At 49.3% G+C, this 18,313-nt stretch overlaps 1 protein-coding gene across 5 annotated transcripts in view; it reads right to left on the bottom strand.

Moving 5' to 3' along the window:
- The window catches only part of TCF7 (transcription factor 7), a 69,572-nt gene that overhangs the window by 5,767 nt on the left and 45,492 nt on the right, over positions 1-18,313 (bottom strand). For 3 of the 5 annotated variants that reach the window (XM_053956481.1, XM_053956476.1, XM_053956477.1), the window contains exons 4-10: positions 13,508-13,640; positions 10,489-10,579; positions 5,900-5,986; positions 4,102-4,212; positions 3,726-3,888; positions 3,406-3,513; positions 1,163-1,211 (exon numbers count right to left, since the gene is read on the bottom strand). In XM_053956481.1, coding sequence (XP_053812456.1) covers positions 1,163-1,211; positions 3,406-3,513; positions 3,726-3,888; positions 4,102-4,212; positions 5,900-5,986; positions 10,489-10,579; positions 13,508-13,640 — 742 coding nt within the window. The remainder of the gene's footprint in view (positions 1-1,162; positions 1,212-3,405; positions 3,514-3,725; positions 3,889-4,101; positions 4,213-5,899; positions 5,987-10,488; positions 10,580-13,507; positions 13,641-18,313) is intronic. The other 2 variants (XM_053956478.1, XM_053956479.1) reach the window with 1 other exon arrangement.

Here is an 18,313-nt window from a genome sequence, read left to right as displayed (position 1 = left end):
GCGCACGGAGAAAAGAGGAGGAAACGTTGCAGAAGCAGGCTGAAAGCAGAGTTAGCACCAAGGAGACCTAGGCCCAGGTATTCCACTCTGCCCCCCATCATACCCCTTCCATTTGTAATGGAAAAGCTGTTCTCCACCGCCTTTCCTAAAACGTTGCTGTTTTACTGTATAATTACAGGACTCATTGGGGTGAAGCCCTGTTTGCTTTCTGGCACATCATGGTTTTCGCTGGTATTGTGAATGAGGTTGGAACAGCACATTTCTGTGCTGGATTCAGCCTCTCTCTGTCAACCACCATCAATGTCTCGTTGTGTACAACCAGTAGTTGGTTTTCAATCTGTAACAGGCAAAATTATAATTTTTGTATCACACAGACAAGATATATATACGGATATATAAAAATATGCAATGCACTCTACGGAAAGCCCTAAAAGCTTGTATTCCTCTTATCAGACTCGGCACTGAATGGGATCAACAGTGTTAATTAAACTGAAGGTATTGCTGGGACACATCTCTTGATAATGATTCCCTTTTTAATGAATATTTATTGGTACAGATAATTCAGATTATTCCTGATGTGGCAGAAATATTTCAGAAATCAGCACATGACTAGCCTTGGATGATGGGAATGTGTCTGTGACCAGCTGAAGTCTGTCAAAAGGGCCTTTTCTAATCGGTAGGGTGGTACAGGGAGGTGGGGTTTAGTATGACTTTGCTTCAACTCTACATTACTTTGAAATGACAACCAAAGTTGGAGCAGTCCCATGAATGATCTTCAGTCCTGCCACTACATTTCATCCCACACACAATATGGATGCATTTGAGAGGAGTTTTCTTTAGTTAATATCATCTGTAGGTCTGATGGGGACATTCACCTTGGATGTTTTCAATAGATAAAGTTTAGTGATAGTTTATATGAAGTTATTTTACATTTGCCAAACTCCAATCTTTTCAGTTTTCACACACTACTCATGTTCTAAATCAAACATGTCTATTAAAAAGTCACAGAAATGTTAATTTACCATGGCTTAAAAAAATAATGAATGTGTATTTCTGTAGTTAAGCTCTGGAGAATAAAAGAAAACATGGTGAAACACAACTGCTTTGGATTCTGCCATCTGAGCAGGAAAGCAGGAACAGCTGCCAGGCTGCACGCACTTACCCGAGCTGGAATCTTGCTGCTTTTCCCGTGTTCGTCTCTTCTTTTTCCCCTAGGAAATCAAAGGAAAAGCTGTTACCTGTGCTCCAGTAAACTGAGGGAGCTGTGCAGGGTTTTTGGGGCTGGACTGGGTGCTAGGGATGGCTGCTGCCTCCTAGGTAAGATCCAGTAAGAGCCACAGTGCTGGTGGCTCAGCCCATTCCAGGAGGAGATGAACTGGAAAAGGCTGCACAGGGACTACTCAGGTTTATCTATGAGGGTGTCCCCTTCCTTCCCATTCCAACGCTCCTAAAAAGGAACTCTCAAAGTGAAACCCAAACGTGTTTTTGTGCACTTCTATGGTTTCTGCACAGCACAAATTCATTCTGGGCTTGTGCCTTTTCTCAGGGATTAACCCTCATCTCCAATACCCCTGGATCCAGCACCACAGGAATTTTGGCTCAGCACTTTGCATGAGATCTGTGCATATTTAGAAACTGCAATAAACTTGAGAGGTGATGGCAGCCATGTCCCCACCCCTACCCTCATGTCTACTCCATCTTCCCAACACACTGCTCCATGCTCTGGCTTATGAGTCCAAAGCTATGCTGCAAATGCAGTTCAGACCCAGATTTATGGTGCAGGCTGTGTCAGAAAGTGTGAGGGAGAATGTTAGTGGATGTACACCAGCTGTAATAAAGCCAGTGCCTGTGCCTGTGCTGCTCAGCATCTCTGCCAGCTCACACCAGAACTCCTCAGACCACTCTGATGCATCTCACCTGGGGATCCCACCCATTATTGCTTTAATTAATGAACTGATAATTTAATTAATAAATTTAATCTGAGTAATAGAATTAAACAAGATTTGCTGCCTGCAATGGAGACAGTATAATCAATAGCTGATGCTCCTGTTGTATTCTTATTCCTCCTCCTTATGTTTCTAAAAAGGACTTAGTCCATTTTAGAAACTTCCCTATTTCCAAAACATGCTTTAATGTGGTGCCTTATACCCAAACTGAAACTGGTTCTTGATATTCCCTGCTTCCTGTTTTAGGAAATCCCCACAAATTTATTTTAAAGTAATGCTAATCTATTTTGGTGCTTTTGCAGTTCTGGACCCATCTCTCATTCTTCTTTCACTAATAAAAAAGTCCTATTTTATCCCCAGACTGCCTCTCTGATTCACAAGATGCAGCACCTCCCCTCATCCCCTAATGAGCTGATTAATGAGGGCACAGCAGCACGGAAGCAAATCTGCCTGTGTGGCGCAGGCAGCTCCCAGGGCTGCCTTTGACCTGTGACTTTTTATATGACTTCTTGTGGTTTGAGTGAAGGTGGAAAGCTCTGAGCTGCGGTAAGCTTTTCCTTCAGTGGGGGAGCAACTGTATTTCCTGCCTGATATCCGCATCATGTGCTGCACAAGTGACCTACATTCCTCCTCCTCCTCCTCCTCATTCCTGCTCAGCTTCGGAGAGAAAAGCATCTCTTCCAACAACCACAACACCCAAACCAGCTGGTTCACAGTGCTGGGAGGACCAACATGCACTTTTGGAGCCCACCATCTATCTTCTGGAGAAAGGAACCAGCCCTTGGTTCCCCAAAGAACCAGATGAAAATGATACAACACTAGGATTTCCATGGAGGATGTGCTTGGTCTTGGAGGAAAATGGTGCCATTGTTCTCAGCAATGCTGATGCCCTCCAGATGTGTGCCCTCAAAATGTGGGCTGGGGGCTTCCCATCATCTCTGCTTTTTCTGCATCATCTCTGCCCTCTGTTTTTGGGGGAGTTTAGTCCAACCCCCTGACATGAGCATTCACTGGACCTGGTTGCTCCAATCCCTGTCCAACTTGACCTTGGACACTTCCAGGGATGGGGCATCCACAGCTTCTCTGGGCAGCCTGTGCCAGGGCCTCACCACCCTCACAGATACCTCAGCTGCTGTCCAAGATCCACAGTGTCGTTTGCTTCCATAAAATTACATTTCCAAAGATATATCCACAGCACTTAAAAGCTTCTCTTTCTATTTGTATTTGCTTGGACAATAAGCAAATAAATGCTTGTGGTTGCAGGGGGCTGTATCATTCATCCTTTAGCCAGGCAATAAGCCAAGAGGGTGTTCAAAATACTCCTGAAATGTGAATTTCTATGGCTCTTGTGCTGCCAGGAATGGCATTTCCAGGACCAGGTGTTTGGTAAACACCAGCCAGCCCCCCAGGCCATTTTGGGCCATGCCATGGCTGGGGGTCCGAGCACGGTGGCACTCACGTAGTTGTCTCTGGCAGACCAGCCGGGGTAGAGCTGCATGTGGAGCTGCCGTTCCTTGCGAGCCAGTTCGTAGTACTTGGCCTGTTCCTCTCGGGACAGCGCGTGCCACTGCAAGGACAGACAGCAGTGAAGCATGGCCCTGCTGTCCCCTCCCAGCCCAGCCCACCACGGCCACCCCGCCCCAGGACATACCCAAGCCCCTGTGTTCATGGGATAAGAGCATCCGGATTTGAAGCAGATGCTTGTTATGTCCTTAATAGCAGCTGTAAGGGACAGGGATGTGGCACTAGGTGATGACACTGGGCCCCGTGAGCTCTTACCCTCCTTCCCAAGATCTGGTTGATGGCAGCACTCTCTTTCAGGGTGCACTCGGCGATGACTTTCGCCCGCATTTCTTTCATATACAACATGAAAGCGTTCAGGGGCTTCTTAATAGTGGGCTTCTTGGCTTCCTTCTCTCTCTTTGGTTCTGGTTGAGGTTTCCTTGGTGGGACAAAAGGAGGGGCTGTCAGCATCAGAGCCAGCAGAAGACTCAACCCCAAAACAGCCCAACAGCACGAGCAGTGGGGGACCTGAGATTTGCTCCTGAGATGCACAGCTCAGTGTTCATCCATCCTCCCCCCGTCTGAGTGCTGAGAGTGACAAATGAAATGGGTGTTGAGTGCTGATGCTGCTGAGCCAGCACTTCCCACTCACATGTTTCGGTCGTAGTGCTCCATCTCTTGCTTGCCGGAGTGGGGCACGATGGCGGGGTGCGGGATGCCAGTGGTGTGCATGCCAGAGCCCAGCATCAGCGGGTGAGTGAACCTGCAACAGAGAGCGGGTGAGCCGTGCCGGGAGGGCAGCGCCAGGCCGGGGACACGGCGGGGCCGGGCAGCCGGGGCGGCGTCCCTCATCCCTCGGAGCGCGCTCTGACGTGGCGAAGCAGACGGAAAGCGAGGACACGGAAAGCACGCAGGTGCTGCCAGGCTGGCGGGGGGCAGGCAGTGCCCACCACCCCTGGGTCACCCTTGTGGCACGGCTGGTCAAGCCGTGGGCAGGTGGATGGAAAGGATTCGGTGCCACAGCGAGGGAACCCGCCTGCAGCAGGAGCCAGCCTGGCCGAGATCAAGGGTGCTTTCACCCAGCAGTTTCAGCTGCTCACATCCCTGTTGTTGCAGCATCTCATTAGCGCTGCAGAAAGGAACAACAAACTCAACCTGGGGTTTGGATGGGAGAGATTAGGACCACCCCCACCTTTCTTTTAACAGAAATAGACTAAGTCTGAACATGAACCCAACTGCAACTCTAGGAGGTGCACCTTGCCTAAGCAATGCTCTCCACAACATGGGCTGAGATCACGAGAGGTCTCATTAGCTCTCAGGCTTCATTAGCTCTCTCCGGAGTTTTGGAGGACAAAGCCAGCAAAGTCAGCTTTGCCAAGCTTGCCACTTTAAGACTGCAGCTTGAGATGGCAGAATTGCCTATGGGAGATGAACTGTTCATTAGATATGCTGGCACAAAAAGAAAAGCTGTTTAATTTAATCCACCAGCACAGTCTGATCCTTATCTGACCAGGTGTACTTTCTCGGCTGCAGCAGTGCTGCAAAATCCGCCCCAAAATCCTGCAGGCTCAGGGAGGCTGCTGGGGCTCCACAGGGAACCGTTAGCTCCTCTTGCCTTCACTTTTGAAGCTGTGCATGGGTGATACCTTGTGAGAAAGGAGGGCTGGCAGCACTCCCTCCCCTCTTCTGCAAGGTTAAGGGGCTCCATGGATCAAGGGATGCATGGATCAAGTGTTGTATGGATCGAGGGTTGCATGGATCCAGGCTTCTGCATGGCTAAGGGCTCACCTGAGCATGGGTTTGCATGGTTTTCCGGTGGGAAATCTCCACTAACAGCTCTTCAGGACAACACGAAGCAGAAGCAAAAGCTAGTGTGGCCCTGGCATCCCTATGGAACCAGGAGGGCTTTGCCCAGCAGCACACCTGGAAGAGCTGGGCTCAGTGATTCCCATCCACAGGGAATGCATTTTGCTCACCTGAAGGCAGGTGTGTTTGTATCTCACAGAAATGACTTGTTCTGATGGGAGGGCAGCAAATCACTGCCCCCTCCTGTCCTGCTTTTAAAGCTAAGACCAAGTAAACCAGATCCATCTCTGCAGAGCAAAGCAGTGGTGGCAGCAGGGACACATTCAGGATTAGTGACACAGAGCAAAGTCCTGAGCAATGGATTCCACCCCATTTTCCCAGTGCTGAGCTGAAGGCTGGAGTTTTTGACTCTCTTTAGAGCACTGCTGAATAAAACCCAACCGTTGTGCATCCTTCATCCTCAATATTCCCCTGAGCACCCTTTGGACCAGACACTGCCTAAAAGCGCCTTCTCTCCCCGTGGCTGCCCTGGGGAGGGTGTGTGGCTGTCCCTGGGTGGCTGTGGTCTGCTGCAAGCTCCTGCTGCACAAACTGCAAGCTGCGTGACCAGCCGAGCTGCCCTGTCTGACACAGCTCATACTCACCTGGAGAAAGAAGCCCCAGCAGAGAGCGCCGACGAATATGGCTGTCTAAATCCACATGACGGGAGCGGATAGACAGACTGGCTCTGCCTGGGATCAGGAAGAAAGAGTCTATAAAGTATCCACAGCTACGTGGTGTTTCCTACAGATACCCTTTGCTAACGGGACTCGGAGCACTGACGCCCCTGGTTGGGCAGACACTCGGTGTCCCTTAGGCTTGAGGGACAGTGTGGGCTTTGGATGTTATTTTGAGAGAACCTGGGCCTTCCTACAAAGGTTGGATCCAATTCTGACCCTCTTCTGCCCCTGGTACTGACTAAGGCTGCAGCTTTGAGTTTACCCAGTAACAATGCAAAGTGCAGAGGCATGCTGAAAATCAGATGTTGCTATTGCACAGAAGAAGTTGCTCTAAAGAGCACAGTGTGACAAAAAAAAAAAAAAAAAAAAAAAATTAAAGCCTGCTCAGACTCTCTGTGTGATGCATAAGAAGCTGCACCAGGAAGATAAATATGAGGAAAACTGCCTTACTGTGCAGTGACCAAGCACTGAAACAGGTTGTCCAGAGAGGTGTGGAGCCTCCCTCACTGGAGATATCCCAGGATTGTCTGGACACAATCCCGTGCCATGTGCTCTGGAACAACTCTGCTTGAGCAGGGAGGTTGGACCAGATGACCCACTGTGGTCACTTCCAACTTCACCTACTCTGTGATGCTGTGATGCCCCAAGCACAGGAGACTCCTGGAGCCTGGAGAGAAGGTTAGGGTAGGCAGGTTAAGTTAGCCTGCCTTTGTGCTTCAGGAATGCTCTGATTTCCTCAGCACACCCTTTTAAGGACACCCATCAGTTTTAAAGAAGCCAAAAGCTCAGTCCTGCATTCTTTCTGAAAGCTGTTTAATACTGGGGACCAGACATGTATCAGACCTGGGGCTGGAAATTATTTTTGAGATAGTAAAATAACTATGCAGGAAGTTCCTTGTTGTTCCCAGCAAGGGAACCCCCACATTTTCATATGGAAATAGCTCAAAAATACCTTGGATTGTTCTGCAAACCTGCCAAAAGATGCTTCTAGCCTAAAACTGCACATGGAAACAGAGATCATAGAATCACAGAATGGTTTAGCTTGGAAGCTCATCTTATTCCAACTCACCCTGCCATGAGCAGGGACATCTTCCACTAGAGCAGGTTGCTCCAAACCCCATCCCACCTAGCCTTGAACACTTCCAGGGATGGGGCACAATGAGGTGCTTACAACTCTGCTGGTACTTGGGCTCCTCTGGCCAGGCTGCACAGAGCCGTACCTAAAGCCAGGACCAACTATTTTATTTATTTTATTTTATTTAATCCACAAAAAGTCCATTATCATTAAATGTGGTGCACTGTGAAGGACTCAAGCTCCTGGATGCCTGGGATTTTTCAGGGCTAAAGAGAAGTTTCTGCCCTGAAGAGGAATAATGACAGCGGGGCAGCAGTCAGACCCCAGAGCTGCGCTGGGCAGGAAGGAGGCTCCCGTTCCTGCTGCTGTCTGAAATCCTCCTGGCTTGGCTGAAATCTGTGGGATCTGTCTGCAGGAAAGGCAGCCGGGGCTGTTTACACCCTGGCAGGCAGAAGCCCTCTCCGACCCCTCAGATGTCGGCGGGTATAAACACACCAACAAACAGCCAAGCGCTGCTGCGCACCAGGAAAGCCAAACAGCCTTTGAAGTTGGAGGTGGCTGCCCCAGGGCCGAGAAAACACTTGGAGCGAATCCAGAAGCGACCTGGGTTACTCCAGAGGCCGGGGTATTGGGATAGGAATGGAGTCAGGCACTTGCAGCTTCATCCAAAGTCCCCCTGACATGAAAATTAAAGCAACTGCAAAATCAGTTCCTGATGGTTGGGAGTGCACGATTACAGCCCATATCATGGATTACTGGTCTGGGTTGGAAAGGACCTTAAAGCTCATCTCATTCCAAGCTCCTGCCATAGGCAGGGACACCTTTCACTAGATCCAGCTGCTCCAAGCCCTATCCAACCTGACCATGACCATAAGCACCTCCAGGGATGGGGCAGCTGCAATGTCTCTGGGCAATCTGTGCCAGGGCCTCACCACCCTCTGCTAACATCTGATCTAACTTTCCTCTTTTACTTCAAAACTGTTCCCCCTTATCCTGTTACTATCTGCCCATATAAATAGTCCCTCTCCCTCTTTTTTGTAAGCTACTTTTAGGTACAAAAAAGGACTCTGAGGCCTCCCTGGAAACTTCTCCAAGCTGAACAACCGCAGCTCTCTCCGCCTGTTTCCAGAGGATCACCTGGTGATGGGGGGGCAGCTCAGAAAAAAGGCTGTGGGATGGTGGAGGAGAGGCTGCCATGGCACCACCGTGCTCGGCCCTGGGCACAGGTGAGTGACATGATTTGCAGGCTCCTGGCTAATGTTTACTGCCAGGCTCCCATAAGCAAAACTCACTTGACTGGACTCTTGGAAGCTTTTATCTGACTGTCATCCCAGCTTAATTACAGAGAGAGTGATTGCAGCTCCTCCTTCCAAAGCACTCAGTGAGAACAAAACCAGTTTGTGCCCAGCTCCTGCCTGCCAGCTTGTGGAGGAAAAGTTGCTTCCCATGTGTGGCTGCCCTGGCCTGGCAGCTACTTGGTGGCACCAGCACAACCATGGAATCCTGTAATGGTTTAGGTTGGGAGGAGCCTTAAAGATCATCCAGTTCCAATCCCTGCCGTGGGCAGGGACACCTTCCCCTAGACCAGGTTGCTCAAGATTCCATCCAACCTGGCCTTGAACACTTCCAGGGATGGGGCAGCCACAGCTTCTCTGGGATGCATCCCCAGCACACCCATCCCTGGCACACAGCCCCTGCTGCCTGCTGCTGCCATGAACCTGCCAGGCTTCAGTGCTTCTGCACCCACCCACAGCGGTGTGCTGAGCCTCAGCTGAGGATTGGGCACTCTACAAGTGGGTTTGGGACTCTTCCATACATTTTGGGCAAGGAAAAGAATGAGCAAAAGCTCTATTAGACACATGTGCCTCAAGGTGCTGCTCTCTGCATGTCAGGCTGTTTGTTGCTTTGCCATATCTGCTCTATTAGCCATTAATGAAGACATCTGATGAGGCTGCAGGAGGATGCCAAACCCCACGGATGCTAGAGCAGCTCTCAGCCATGAAAGCTCTCTCTACCACCAACTGCCCCACAAAATCTCCATAAAAAGCCAGTCTGCTCTCCCTTCATGAGCCCAGGGCTGTCTGAACAGCACCATCCTAGCCCAGGAGTGGACCTTCCTTTTGACAAACAGGCTCCTTTCTCCCCGCTCCAACTGTTTCTTTCATGTTACAGCACAGTCACCCCAGCCCTTGTTTTTCCTGAGGATGAATCACATCATATGAGGAGTTAAATCATCACCCAAGAGTAGCAGATTTAGCACAGAAGGCAAAATGTAATCTCTTTGAAGCCAAACTCTGTATCAAAGGTCTCATTCTCTGTTTCCTTGTGGTTAAATATCTGGAACATGAAATTCATAAACAAAACAAAGCAAAAGCTAGCATTTTACCTTATGCTTTAAGAAGCTTCCCCTTTCCCACTCTGCAATAGGTTCTTGTACCCAAAGCTCTCTGCTGGGCTTTGCCAGGGTTTTATCCACTGGCACTGGGGGAATCCGGCCACTGTCCCTGTGATCACCAGCCCTGCACTCTTGCCTTATCCCAGCAACCCTGAATTGCCACCTGCAGCCACCAGTCTCCCTGTCAGCCTCTGCCATGTCCCTACATCATCACCGGGGATTAAATATTAATCTGAGGAGTGGTGATGCCCACATGGCAGCTCTCTCAGTGTGCTCATAGTCACGGCGACAAAAGCCAGTGGCAATGACCACAGAGAACACACTGGTGTATTTTTAACTTGTGTCCCTGGGGCAGGTTTACCAAAAGGCTGTGCTTTGCAGGATGCTCTGCAGGGCTGACCCAGACAGGGGGTACATTCTGGGAGTGCTCCAGCTCATGGTCTCTCCCTTCCCATACCTGCTGGGGCAATGGTTACCAACTGGCCAGGCTGTGGCCAGGCTGTGGGTACCAGGGTTGCTTCCTGGCAGGTCTCTGCCATGATGCACTTTTTCCCTGTGTGTCAGATCCCAAGAAACACCATGGCCTGGCAGATGGAGCATCCCACGGGATTACTCCGTACTGGTGGTGTGCTCAGGGAAAGCACTGTTTGTGCCAGTCCAGTGAGGGAGAAAATTACCTCCTACTCAAAAAAGAGACTTTTGCTGTGATTAGGAGGGGTGAGTAGGAAGCTCTCTCTGGGTTCCCTAATCCACACAGACAGATGTAAAGCAGGAGGCAGTTTTGGATTGGGCAGGGTGTAACTCCTCTCCAGGGATGCCTCAGCCAGGACGAAGCCTTCAGCCTCTCCACGGGTCTGCTCCCACCTCCAAGACAGAGCTAAATTCTCCTCCCTCTTCACACAGCACACAGGAAGGGAGAAGCTGGGGGAAGGCACCGTGGAGGTCACGGAGAGCAGCAGCAGTGGTTGGGTTGGCTCAGGGACCCATCCCCGTCCCTCGCGTCCTGCGGGGCTGGGGCTGATGGGCCGAGCCCTCCTCACTCACCATCCCATCGACGGCGTGATCTGGCCCACTCCACCGGGGGGCAGGGGGTAGAAACCAGGGATGTCTGAGGTCTGGGAAGGACGGTGCACTCCTGGAAGAAGGGAGAAGGAGAGGAGTTGAACGTGGCACCGCACTCCCTGGGCGACCCAGATTGCTCCCACCCCCCTGGATGCTTCCTCTATGGGCACTTGTGGACAGCTACATGAAATAGCCACTTGCAAGTGGCAGGATGGTGTTTCCTGTGGTTCTCTCTGTGAGGATGTGGTGGGTCATCTGCACTGCTGCAAAATCACAAACATAAGGGGGGGTGGAGGAGACATCTTGCTCTTGCACAAGCATCATAGCTGCTCCATGCCACCCTGAGGCCCAGGAGCACCATGCCTTGATAAGGTTTTGGCTGACTCCAGGCATCCCTCTGCCTTTCCCAGAGAGCCCACTCAGGTGCTCAGTGGATGGTCAAAGCCATTCCTATGCTCCCTCTCCATCAGTCATCTGCAGGACCTCCCGTGAGCAGGCAGTGGGGATGCTCCAGCAGGCATCACTTCCAACTTAATTTTAAGCAATTTGAGTTCAAAACAATTGTTCTGTGGGTGCCAAGGAACTATGGAGGTGGGTATGGTGCCAGCTGGGAATTCACCCTTTGCATGGGGAATCCCTGTGTAATCTTCAAAGCTGCTGGCACGGGCAGCATGGCCAGGGGACACATCTGCAGCATTGCTCCGTTCCTAGCTGGGCTGGAAAACATCCTGTGGTGCCTGGGGCTGCGGGTGGGACTCAGACAACCACGGTGCTGCTGGCACAACCAGCCTCCAGCTGACCCCTGCACTGGGAAACTGGAGGGGTGCTGGGGCTGAGCTCTGATAGCAGCCTGGTGTAGTGATGGCTGCTATCGAGCCTCAGACAAAAACTGGGACCTGGGATTATCGAGTGGCCATCCTGGATGATAAATACATGGACTAAATTGGTGATGAGTTGCAAGCAGTTGCAACTGGATTTTTCTCCTAGGTGTTTGAGTGATACCTGATTAATTAGGAATGATACCAACCGGTTCTAAGCATTTTATTAGGAGTCAGCTAAAATAAACATATAACTGACCTGACAGGAATATATAACCTAGTACGAGATCTGCTTCAAGTAGGAGTCAGTGGCCCATGGAGGGTCAAACAAAACCAGGCCTGCACAAGGCAGCTGGTGGAACATCCTCAGATTTGCACCCCCAACAGTACGAGTTGCGTAAGTCAGAGCACAAGTTATTCTTGCTGGCCCAGTGGTTGGGCCACCAGCCACTGACTCAGAATTCCTGCTTGTATTTCCTCGTCTGTGTGTCCTTGGGCTACTGTGAGAAACTTTAAAGGGATGCTGGGAGAATGAGAGTGCCTCTCAAGCGCTTACACTGGGTGATAATGGGAGCTGTTTCAGTGATGAAAACAGAGATGGGGCACATCCAGGATGAGCACAGAGAAAACCCTCACCCCGGCAGTGTAGGCATGGGGCATGTGTGATCACAGCTACACCACAAAGGCAAGACCCAGCTGAGCATTATGGGCTGAACCTTTCCTTGAAAATAGCACAAGGTGGGTCTCTGGGACAAAGAGAGTCCCTGTGTCTGTAGAAGCACAGGCTAAATGGGAAGGGGAGACTGGACAGTGCCTGCACTGAGGGTGCAGGTGGGCAGCCCAAGGACAGTGTCCTAGAATGACTGACCCACAGCAGAGCTGAATGCTCAGGGACTGCTCCAGTGCCAGCCGTAGCCTCCACACAGGGATACAACCAGCTCTGCCCTTGGGTGAGCTGCTCTTGTATCACTTAAGGCTTCCCAGGCTGAGTCCCAGGAGTGAGCTCCCAGGAGACAGCTCGTGGTGAACAGCTCCTGGAGGGGCAGAGCTCTGCCAGGTACAGCAAAGGCAGCGTGGGGGAAGGTGTGTCAGGTTGCCTTCCTGCACACTTTCTCTCAGACTCTACTCTTTACCTGAGCTTTTAGTAAGTTCATTTTGTTAACTCTTTCTATTTTTCTGCTGAGTTTATTATGCTCTGATGGCTGATAAGCAGTGTGCTGCCTGGGAGACAACCAGGATATGCCTGAGTATCCCTTACACCAGACCTAAATCCTACCCATCAGCATCCCTAATGAGTCCAGAATGTGACCTCCAGACCTTACACCAGACCTAAATCCTACCCATCAGTATCCCTAATGAGTCCAGAATGTGACCTCCAGACCTTACACCAGACCTAAATCCTACCCATCAGCATCCCTAATGAGTCCAGAATGTGACCTCCAGACCTAAACCCTACCATCAGCCCAGGTTTGTGTAAAAAACTGGGTAATCTGAACAGATGTTCCGCACTAAGGTAAGGTTGAGAAAAGTTTTACATTCAGTTTGCCAGGAACTCATGAAGAATGATGGAATGATGGACTGGGGTGAATTCTTTAACACATACATATATTTACAGTTTATTTTAGAAATTTAACCTCAACAAACTGTACTTTCCTCTACAGCCCCATGAGCCAATTGACACAGCCTGGGCTCACACAGGAAGACAAAAAGCCAAACCAGGTGACAACCACATAACATGTGGCTATGGGGACACACATGTCACAATCCAGTCAACTATCAGACACCAATCCTGTTTAGTCAAAATATTTCCTGTTTCAAGCATTTATTTTCTCAAAATGACAACCTGACAACAGTTTGGGTATGAGTCAAAGGAAAGATTACTTTCCATTTTCTGGTTGACTCTTGTGCATTATCGTGCAGGCTTTGGTCTGGTTTCAAGGTGCAGGACAACTCGTACAGAGAACTGAGCACACTCCATCAGCAGGGCTGGCACTTTTGGTATCAAACTGCTCACGGATCACAAAGCATTGCCAATAAACTAAATAACCTCCTCCTGCTAAGCAATGTCCCAGCTGACCAAAGGGCCTGATTTTTCTCATTGATTTGGCACCAGGAAGGTGCCAGCCTCAGTGGTCTCCAGCTCTGTCCCCCTCCCGGCACACAGGTCCCAGTGCTGCCATTACCTTGCTTCTGGTTGATGTCAGCGGGCAAGTGGGGTGAGTGGGAGCCGTGGCTGAAATGGTCGTTGCTGTACGGGATGAGCGGGGTGAGCGGGTGCACTCCGTGCGACGGCTGCACGACGGGAACTTTGTTGGACTGGAAGACACAACGATGGAGAGGACTCAGAAGTCATCAGGATCCACCAGCAAGGACAGCCAGTGCCCTCTGCAGTCCTGCTGTTGCCAGCAAGGCTGGGAATAGCTAAAAACACTACACAAACACTAAACAAATTACTAAACAAACATTGCAGCATCCTGCAAAAAACCCCCAAAACCCAATCCATAAACCAAGCAGGGAAAACAGCTGGATGTGATTTCTTGGTAAGTGGAAAACAGATCAAACCAGCTTGAAGTTTTCAAACTTTTTCCCATTCATTTCCAGTATCTTTTACTCTGGGATGAATGCTCCAAGTCTGTTGCCCAATGCAAAGCTCTTGTTCTCTGTCCTGGACTACCTCAGGATCTAAATCTGGACTTTCACAGTGAATCCTTCATATTCACTGTGAAAGTCATGTTTGGGCTTTCTTAATCAGGGCTGTCATGCAAGGACAGACACAGGATCACAGAATCATTTAGGTTGGAAAAGACTTTATAGAGATCATCAAGTCCAACCATTAACCCAGCACTGCCAAGGCCACCATTAAATGCTGAGGGTAATGTCTTTGAAAACAGGACATGGTCACCAGTTAGCCCTTGGGCTGAAATCCCTGTTAGTCTGAGCTCTGCTGCTGGAGAAGGACCAGAGGGAGCTGAAGTAATGCTGGAGATGCAAAAAATCCAGGAAAAGCAAGCAAAGAAAAATCTGTCTCCTCTTGTAGCTGCTCCTGGTTACGTGCAGCATGTCTGTCGGAGCCCAGAACCTTGGAAAAGGCCCTTTTTGGTGAGCACAACAGGAAGTCCTCCTGCATGTTGGAGCAGAGAGAGGAGAACCTGTATGGAAGAGCTGCACAGCAGCAAGGAACACACACACACACACACACACACACACACACACACACACGCTGCCATCTACGCAGCCTCCTTGCCTCGAGCGTCTCGTGCTGTTTCCTACATGCCCAGTTTCGCCCATGGTTGCCTTTAAACCCAAACTGACTTCATCTTGGTGGTGGAATGTTAGGATTTGTCCCAGATAAATCCACAAAAGAAACCAGGACTAACAGCACTCCAGAACAGGGTTAGTTTGGGAACAGCAGGTCAGACAGCTCTCCAGGGGCTAGGAGCTGGGCATTCCAGGCAGTTTTCATCAGTCTCATTGGGATGTCTACAGATGATTTGCTGTGTGACTTTTGACAAGTCATTTAGGATCCCTGGATTCAATTCACTGGTGCCTTCCACTTTGGTCATGATTTTGCTCAGGCAGAATGAGCATGAAGCTCTGGCTGGCTTTGGTGAGGGAGGCACAGACACAGACAGTGGCTCTGATCAACCTGTCCTGGACCCATCCCAGCTGCTCCAAGCGAACTGAGAGCCCTGGGCAAGTCCTGTGTTTTGCATCCCTGCTCTGAGGAGGAAACCCATGAAGCGGAAAAGAAAACAGGCTGATGGAGACGCTGCTTTACATCTGCCTTTCCCACAAAGGTTTGCTCATGCAAATAAAAACCAAGAGGCACGCAGGTTTGCATTTGAGAATGAATGAAAACCCTAATTCCTGATGCTTAACAGGTGTAGATTTACTGCATACAGTGGGGTACTGGGAATGTAATCCCCCTTCCCAGCACAAACTGGTGTGGTACAGGCGTTCCTGTCCTGCAGCAGGGCCATGGGTTATGTGGTTTTCCCATCGAGAGCAGCACTGGGCTGGTTCCTACTTAGTTAAACACATGTTTGGAGCTCTGAGCTCTTTCTATTCTTAGCCATGAAATGAGATGAAGAAGAGCTTTTCAGTGATATTTCTAAAATTAGCTATGGTTTAGCTTATTTAAGAGCCACAAAGCATAAATGAGGGATATGCAGTTCTACGTGTACATTCTAACATGACACTGGAGCAGAACAAGCTCAATGTAGAGCTGTTTTGAAAACCTCAACTCAAGCATTTCTTCTGTTCAAAGCAGGGCAGATCTTTCTTTCCCATTTGCCTCATGCCTGATCCAAAGCACAGCACCATTCACCAGCCAGCCTCACTGACTGATAACTGTGTACAGCTTTCAGAGCAATGACAAAAGACACAGACCACTCCAAAGGCAGATGAGCTGTTCTGATGTTGATCTGCAGGATACCTCCCCAGGGAAAAGCAGGGAGTACACGTGGTTAGAGTAAAGCACAGTAACCCCGGTGGTACAACAAGACTTGCAGCTCAATTACTCAGTTTTTCCATCAGTTCAGATGGAAAACAACATGCTGCACCAGTAACAAGAGCTGCCTTCCCCTTGACCCTTCTACATTTGCTCTTGCCTCACTCAAAAACTTCTCTGCTCTCTAAATCCATAAAGATCTGGCGGGGAAGGATGACCAGCAAGGAGACAAGAAAAATTTCCACAAGGGGCTATTTATCCCCTTTCCACTTCCTCCATTAGGGAGTTTGTTACAGGAACCCATCTCCCAAAATTAAGGGAAGAAGGAAATGCTGCACAAAAATACGCAGAAATAAGAGAAAACTCCATGTTGATCCTGGTTCAAAGAGTGCAGCTGCCAATGGTTGTGGCCCATGGCCATAACTGCAGCTCCTGGTCTTCCCCAGCTGCACTATGAAACCATACCTGGCTTATAGAAATCCATATGCCAGAGAAAGGGGATCACTTCCCCATTTTTTTGCAAGGTCTAGATTACATTTCTGCAAATCAGCTGCAGCACATGAATCTTGAAGAGGCTTTTCAAAGCCAGGACTTAGCAACTGACAATGTTTTATGCCATAAAGTTAACCTGATGTAAATGTTTTCTCCCAAGAGGATTGGCTTGACACGAGGGCAGTGGTTTGGTGTTCTCTCAGAAGGGCCCCTGGGAGGACACCGGGTGCTGCTGGTCAGGACATCACAGGGGACGTGCTGTGGTTTGGTAAAGCATCTTATTTTGTCTCCTGGGTTTCAACACAGCCCAGAACTGCAGTGACAGAGCTGTTCACTACCCAACCACCAAAAATAACATTGCTGGTGCCAAACATCATGGCCTCAACACCAATTTGTCACCTCCAGTCCTTCAGCAGCCATGGGGGGACAGCTTTGCCTCACCACTTCCAGCACAGCCCCTTGAGGACATGTTGGGGAATGAGCTGTGCAGCCATGACCTCTTGCACAAATGAGGAGACACATTTCCAGCTACTGCAGAATGGTATTTCCAGAGGGGATGGAGCAGCAGGATGGGGTTTGCAAGCCTGGGGGGCTTTCCCCCCCCTCTCAAATTTGCTAAATTGCAGCTCTGCTGAGTGCCCAGCTCCCATGTGAGCACTGCCCCCTCCTCCCCTGTGTGCTGGGCCAGGCACTGATGCTGCAGTGCATCCCCCTGTCAGCAACAACCATCCCACCAACCTCCCTGAAAATGACTGAAAAACCCAATGCTACTGAGGGAAGAAGATCCCTCCTTGAAGCCAAGATGTGACTTTAATAACTAGAGGCAACTGGAGGAGCAAAGACAGTAGCATTAGTTATTAAGAAAGATTAATTGTTGGCAAGGCAAAATTAGATCTCCCCACTCAAGCCTTGGGTGTGTGATTGTGATGGGATCTCAAGGCCAGACAGAAAACTCTCTTTCCTTTGAGCACATGCAAACCCAGTGGATCTTGCATATGAGGATCACCCTCACCACTGGAATTTCAGTGTATTTTGGCTCCAAGGTGCCTGATCAGGCTCAACATCTTTTGCCTGTGCTCCCATTTTCCATCACATGTGCTCTGGCCACAGGTTGCACTGGGGTTACACAAGCTGCTGGGATGCTGCTGGTTGATCAGAACTAGAAATGGTTTTAATAAAAATGTGGGGTTTTCACTAGAGAATGGTGTGGGATTATAATCAAACATTTTCTGGAAAGCACCTCATATTAGCAAGTATTTTAATTCATTTTTTAAAGACTTATCTATTTAGTCATGACATGCTAAAAATGAGTAGTTTTACTTTGCTGGTTTGATGGAGGATTTTTGTGTTAAACTTTAAAGCTAACCTTAGAAAAACGTAGCACAGAAGGCCAAAGTCAAAATTTGAGTGAAATGATCAAACTAAAAAATTTCCATGGCTGGTAAAACTCTTTGAGTTTTTAACTCTGAAAATATTGTAGAAAAAAAAAAGATTTTTTTTTTTCTGCTTGGATCAGTTTAGGAAAAGAAAGAAATGAAAAAAAAAAGAGGATGTTTTGTAACCTGTGAAAAGTATTCCTTGCTACAACTGAACACAACTATTAAAAGCAGCAGTGGTCACACCACAGTGCCTGGGGGGCTGCTGAGGATCCCAACATCCCACCAGTGCTGGGCTCCACCACTGCTTTTATGGATGGGAATGACTTTAATTAATTTTCTGGTAGAAGACAATTCAAAACTAAAATAAAGTAGTTTAACTCTACTGTCCCTTCCAATAGTGAAAAATGTTACATTTCATGCTGTTAAATTTTCTTTGGGGATGTGACTTCAAGGGGTGCTGTGCTCCCCATGGAGGGTAACAGCGTGCTGCCTGCCTTGCACAAACCACAGCTCCCAGAAGGTGAGAAAACATCCCAAGAGCTAAAACTGCTGGAAAACCCTGCACTGTGGGAGCCATGGTCCATCCATGGATGCACAGGAGCCTGCAGGGAGTCCCATAACCCCTCTATGACCCTTGGAGCAGGTGCCCCCATGACCCCAGGCGAGAT

This window comes from Vidua chalybeata, chromosome 15 (genome assembly GCF_026979565.1).
Source record: "Vidua chalybeata isolate OUT-0048 chromosome 15, bVidCha1 merged haplotype, whole genome shotgun sequence".
NCBI classification, from domain to species: domain Eukaryota; kingdom Metazoa; phylum Chordata; class Aves; order Passeriformes; family Viduidae; genus Vidua; species Vidua chalybeata.
Note: the sequence above shows the minus strand (reverse complement) of the source record. Positions and strands in the feature narration are given on the sequence as shown.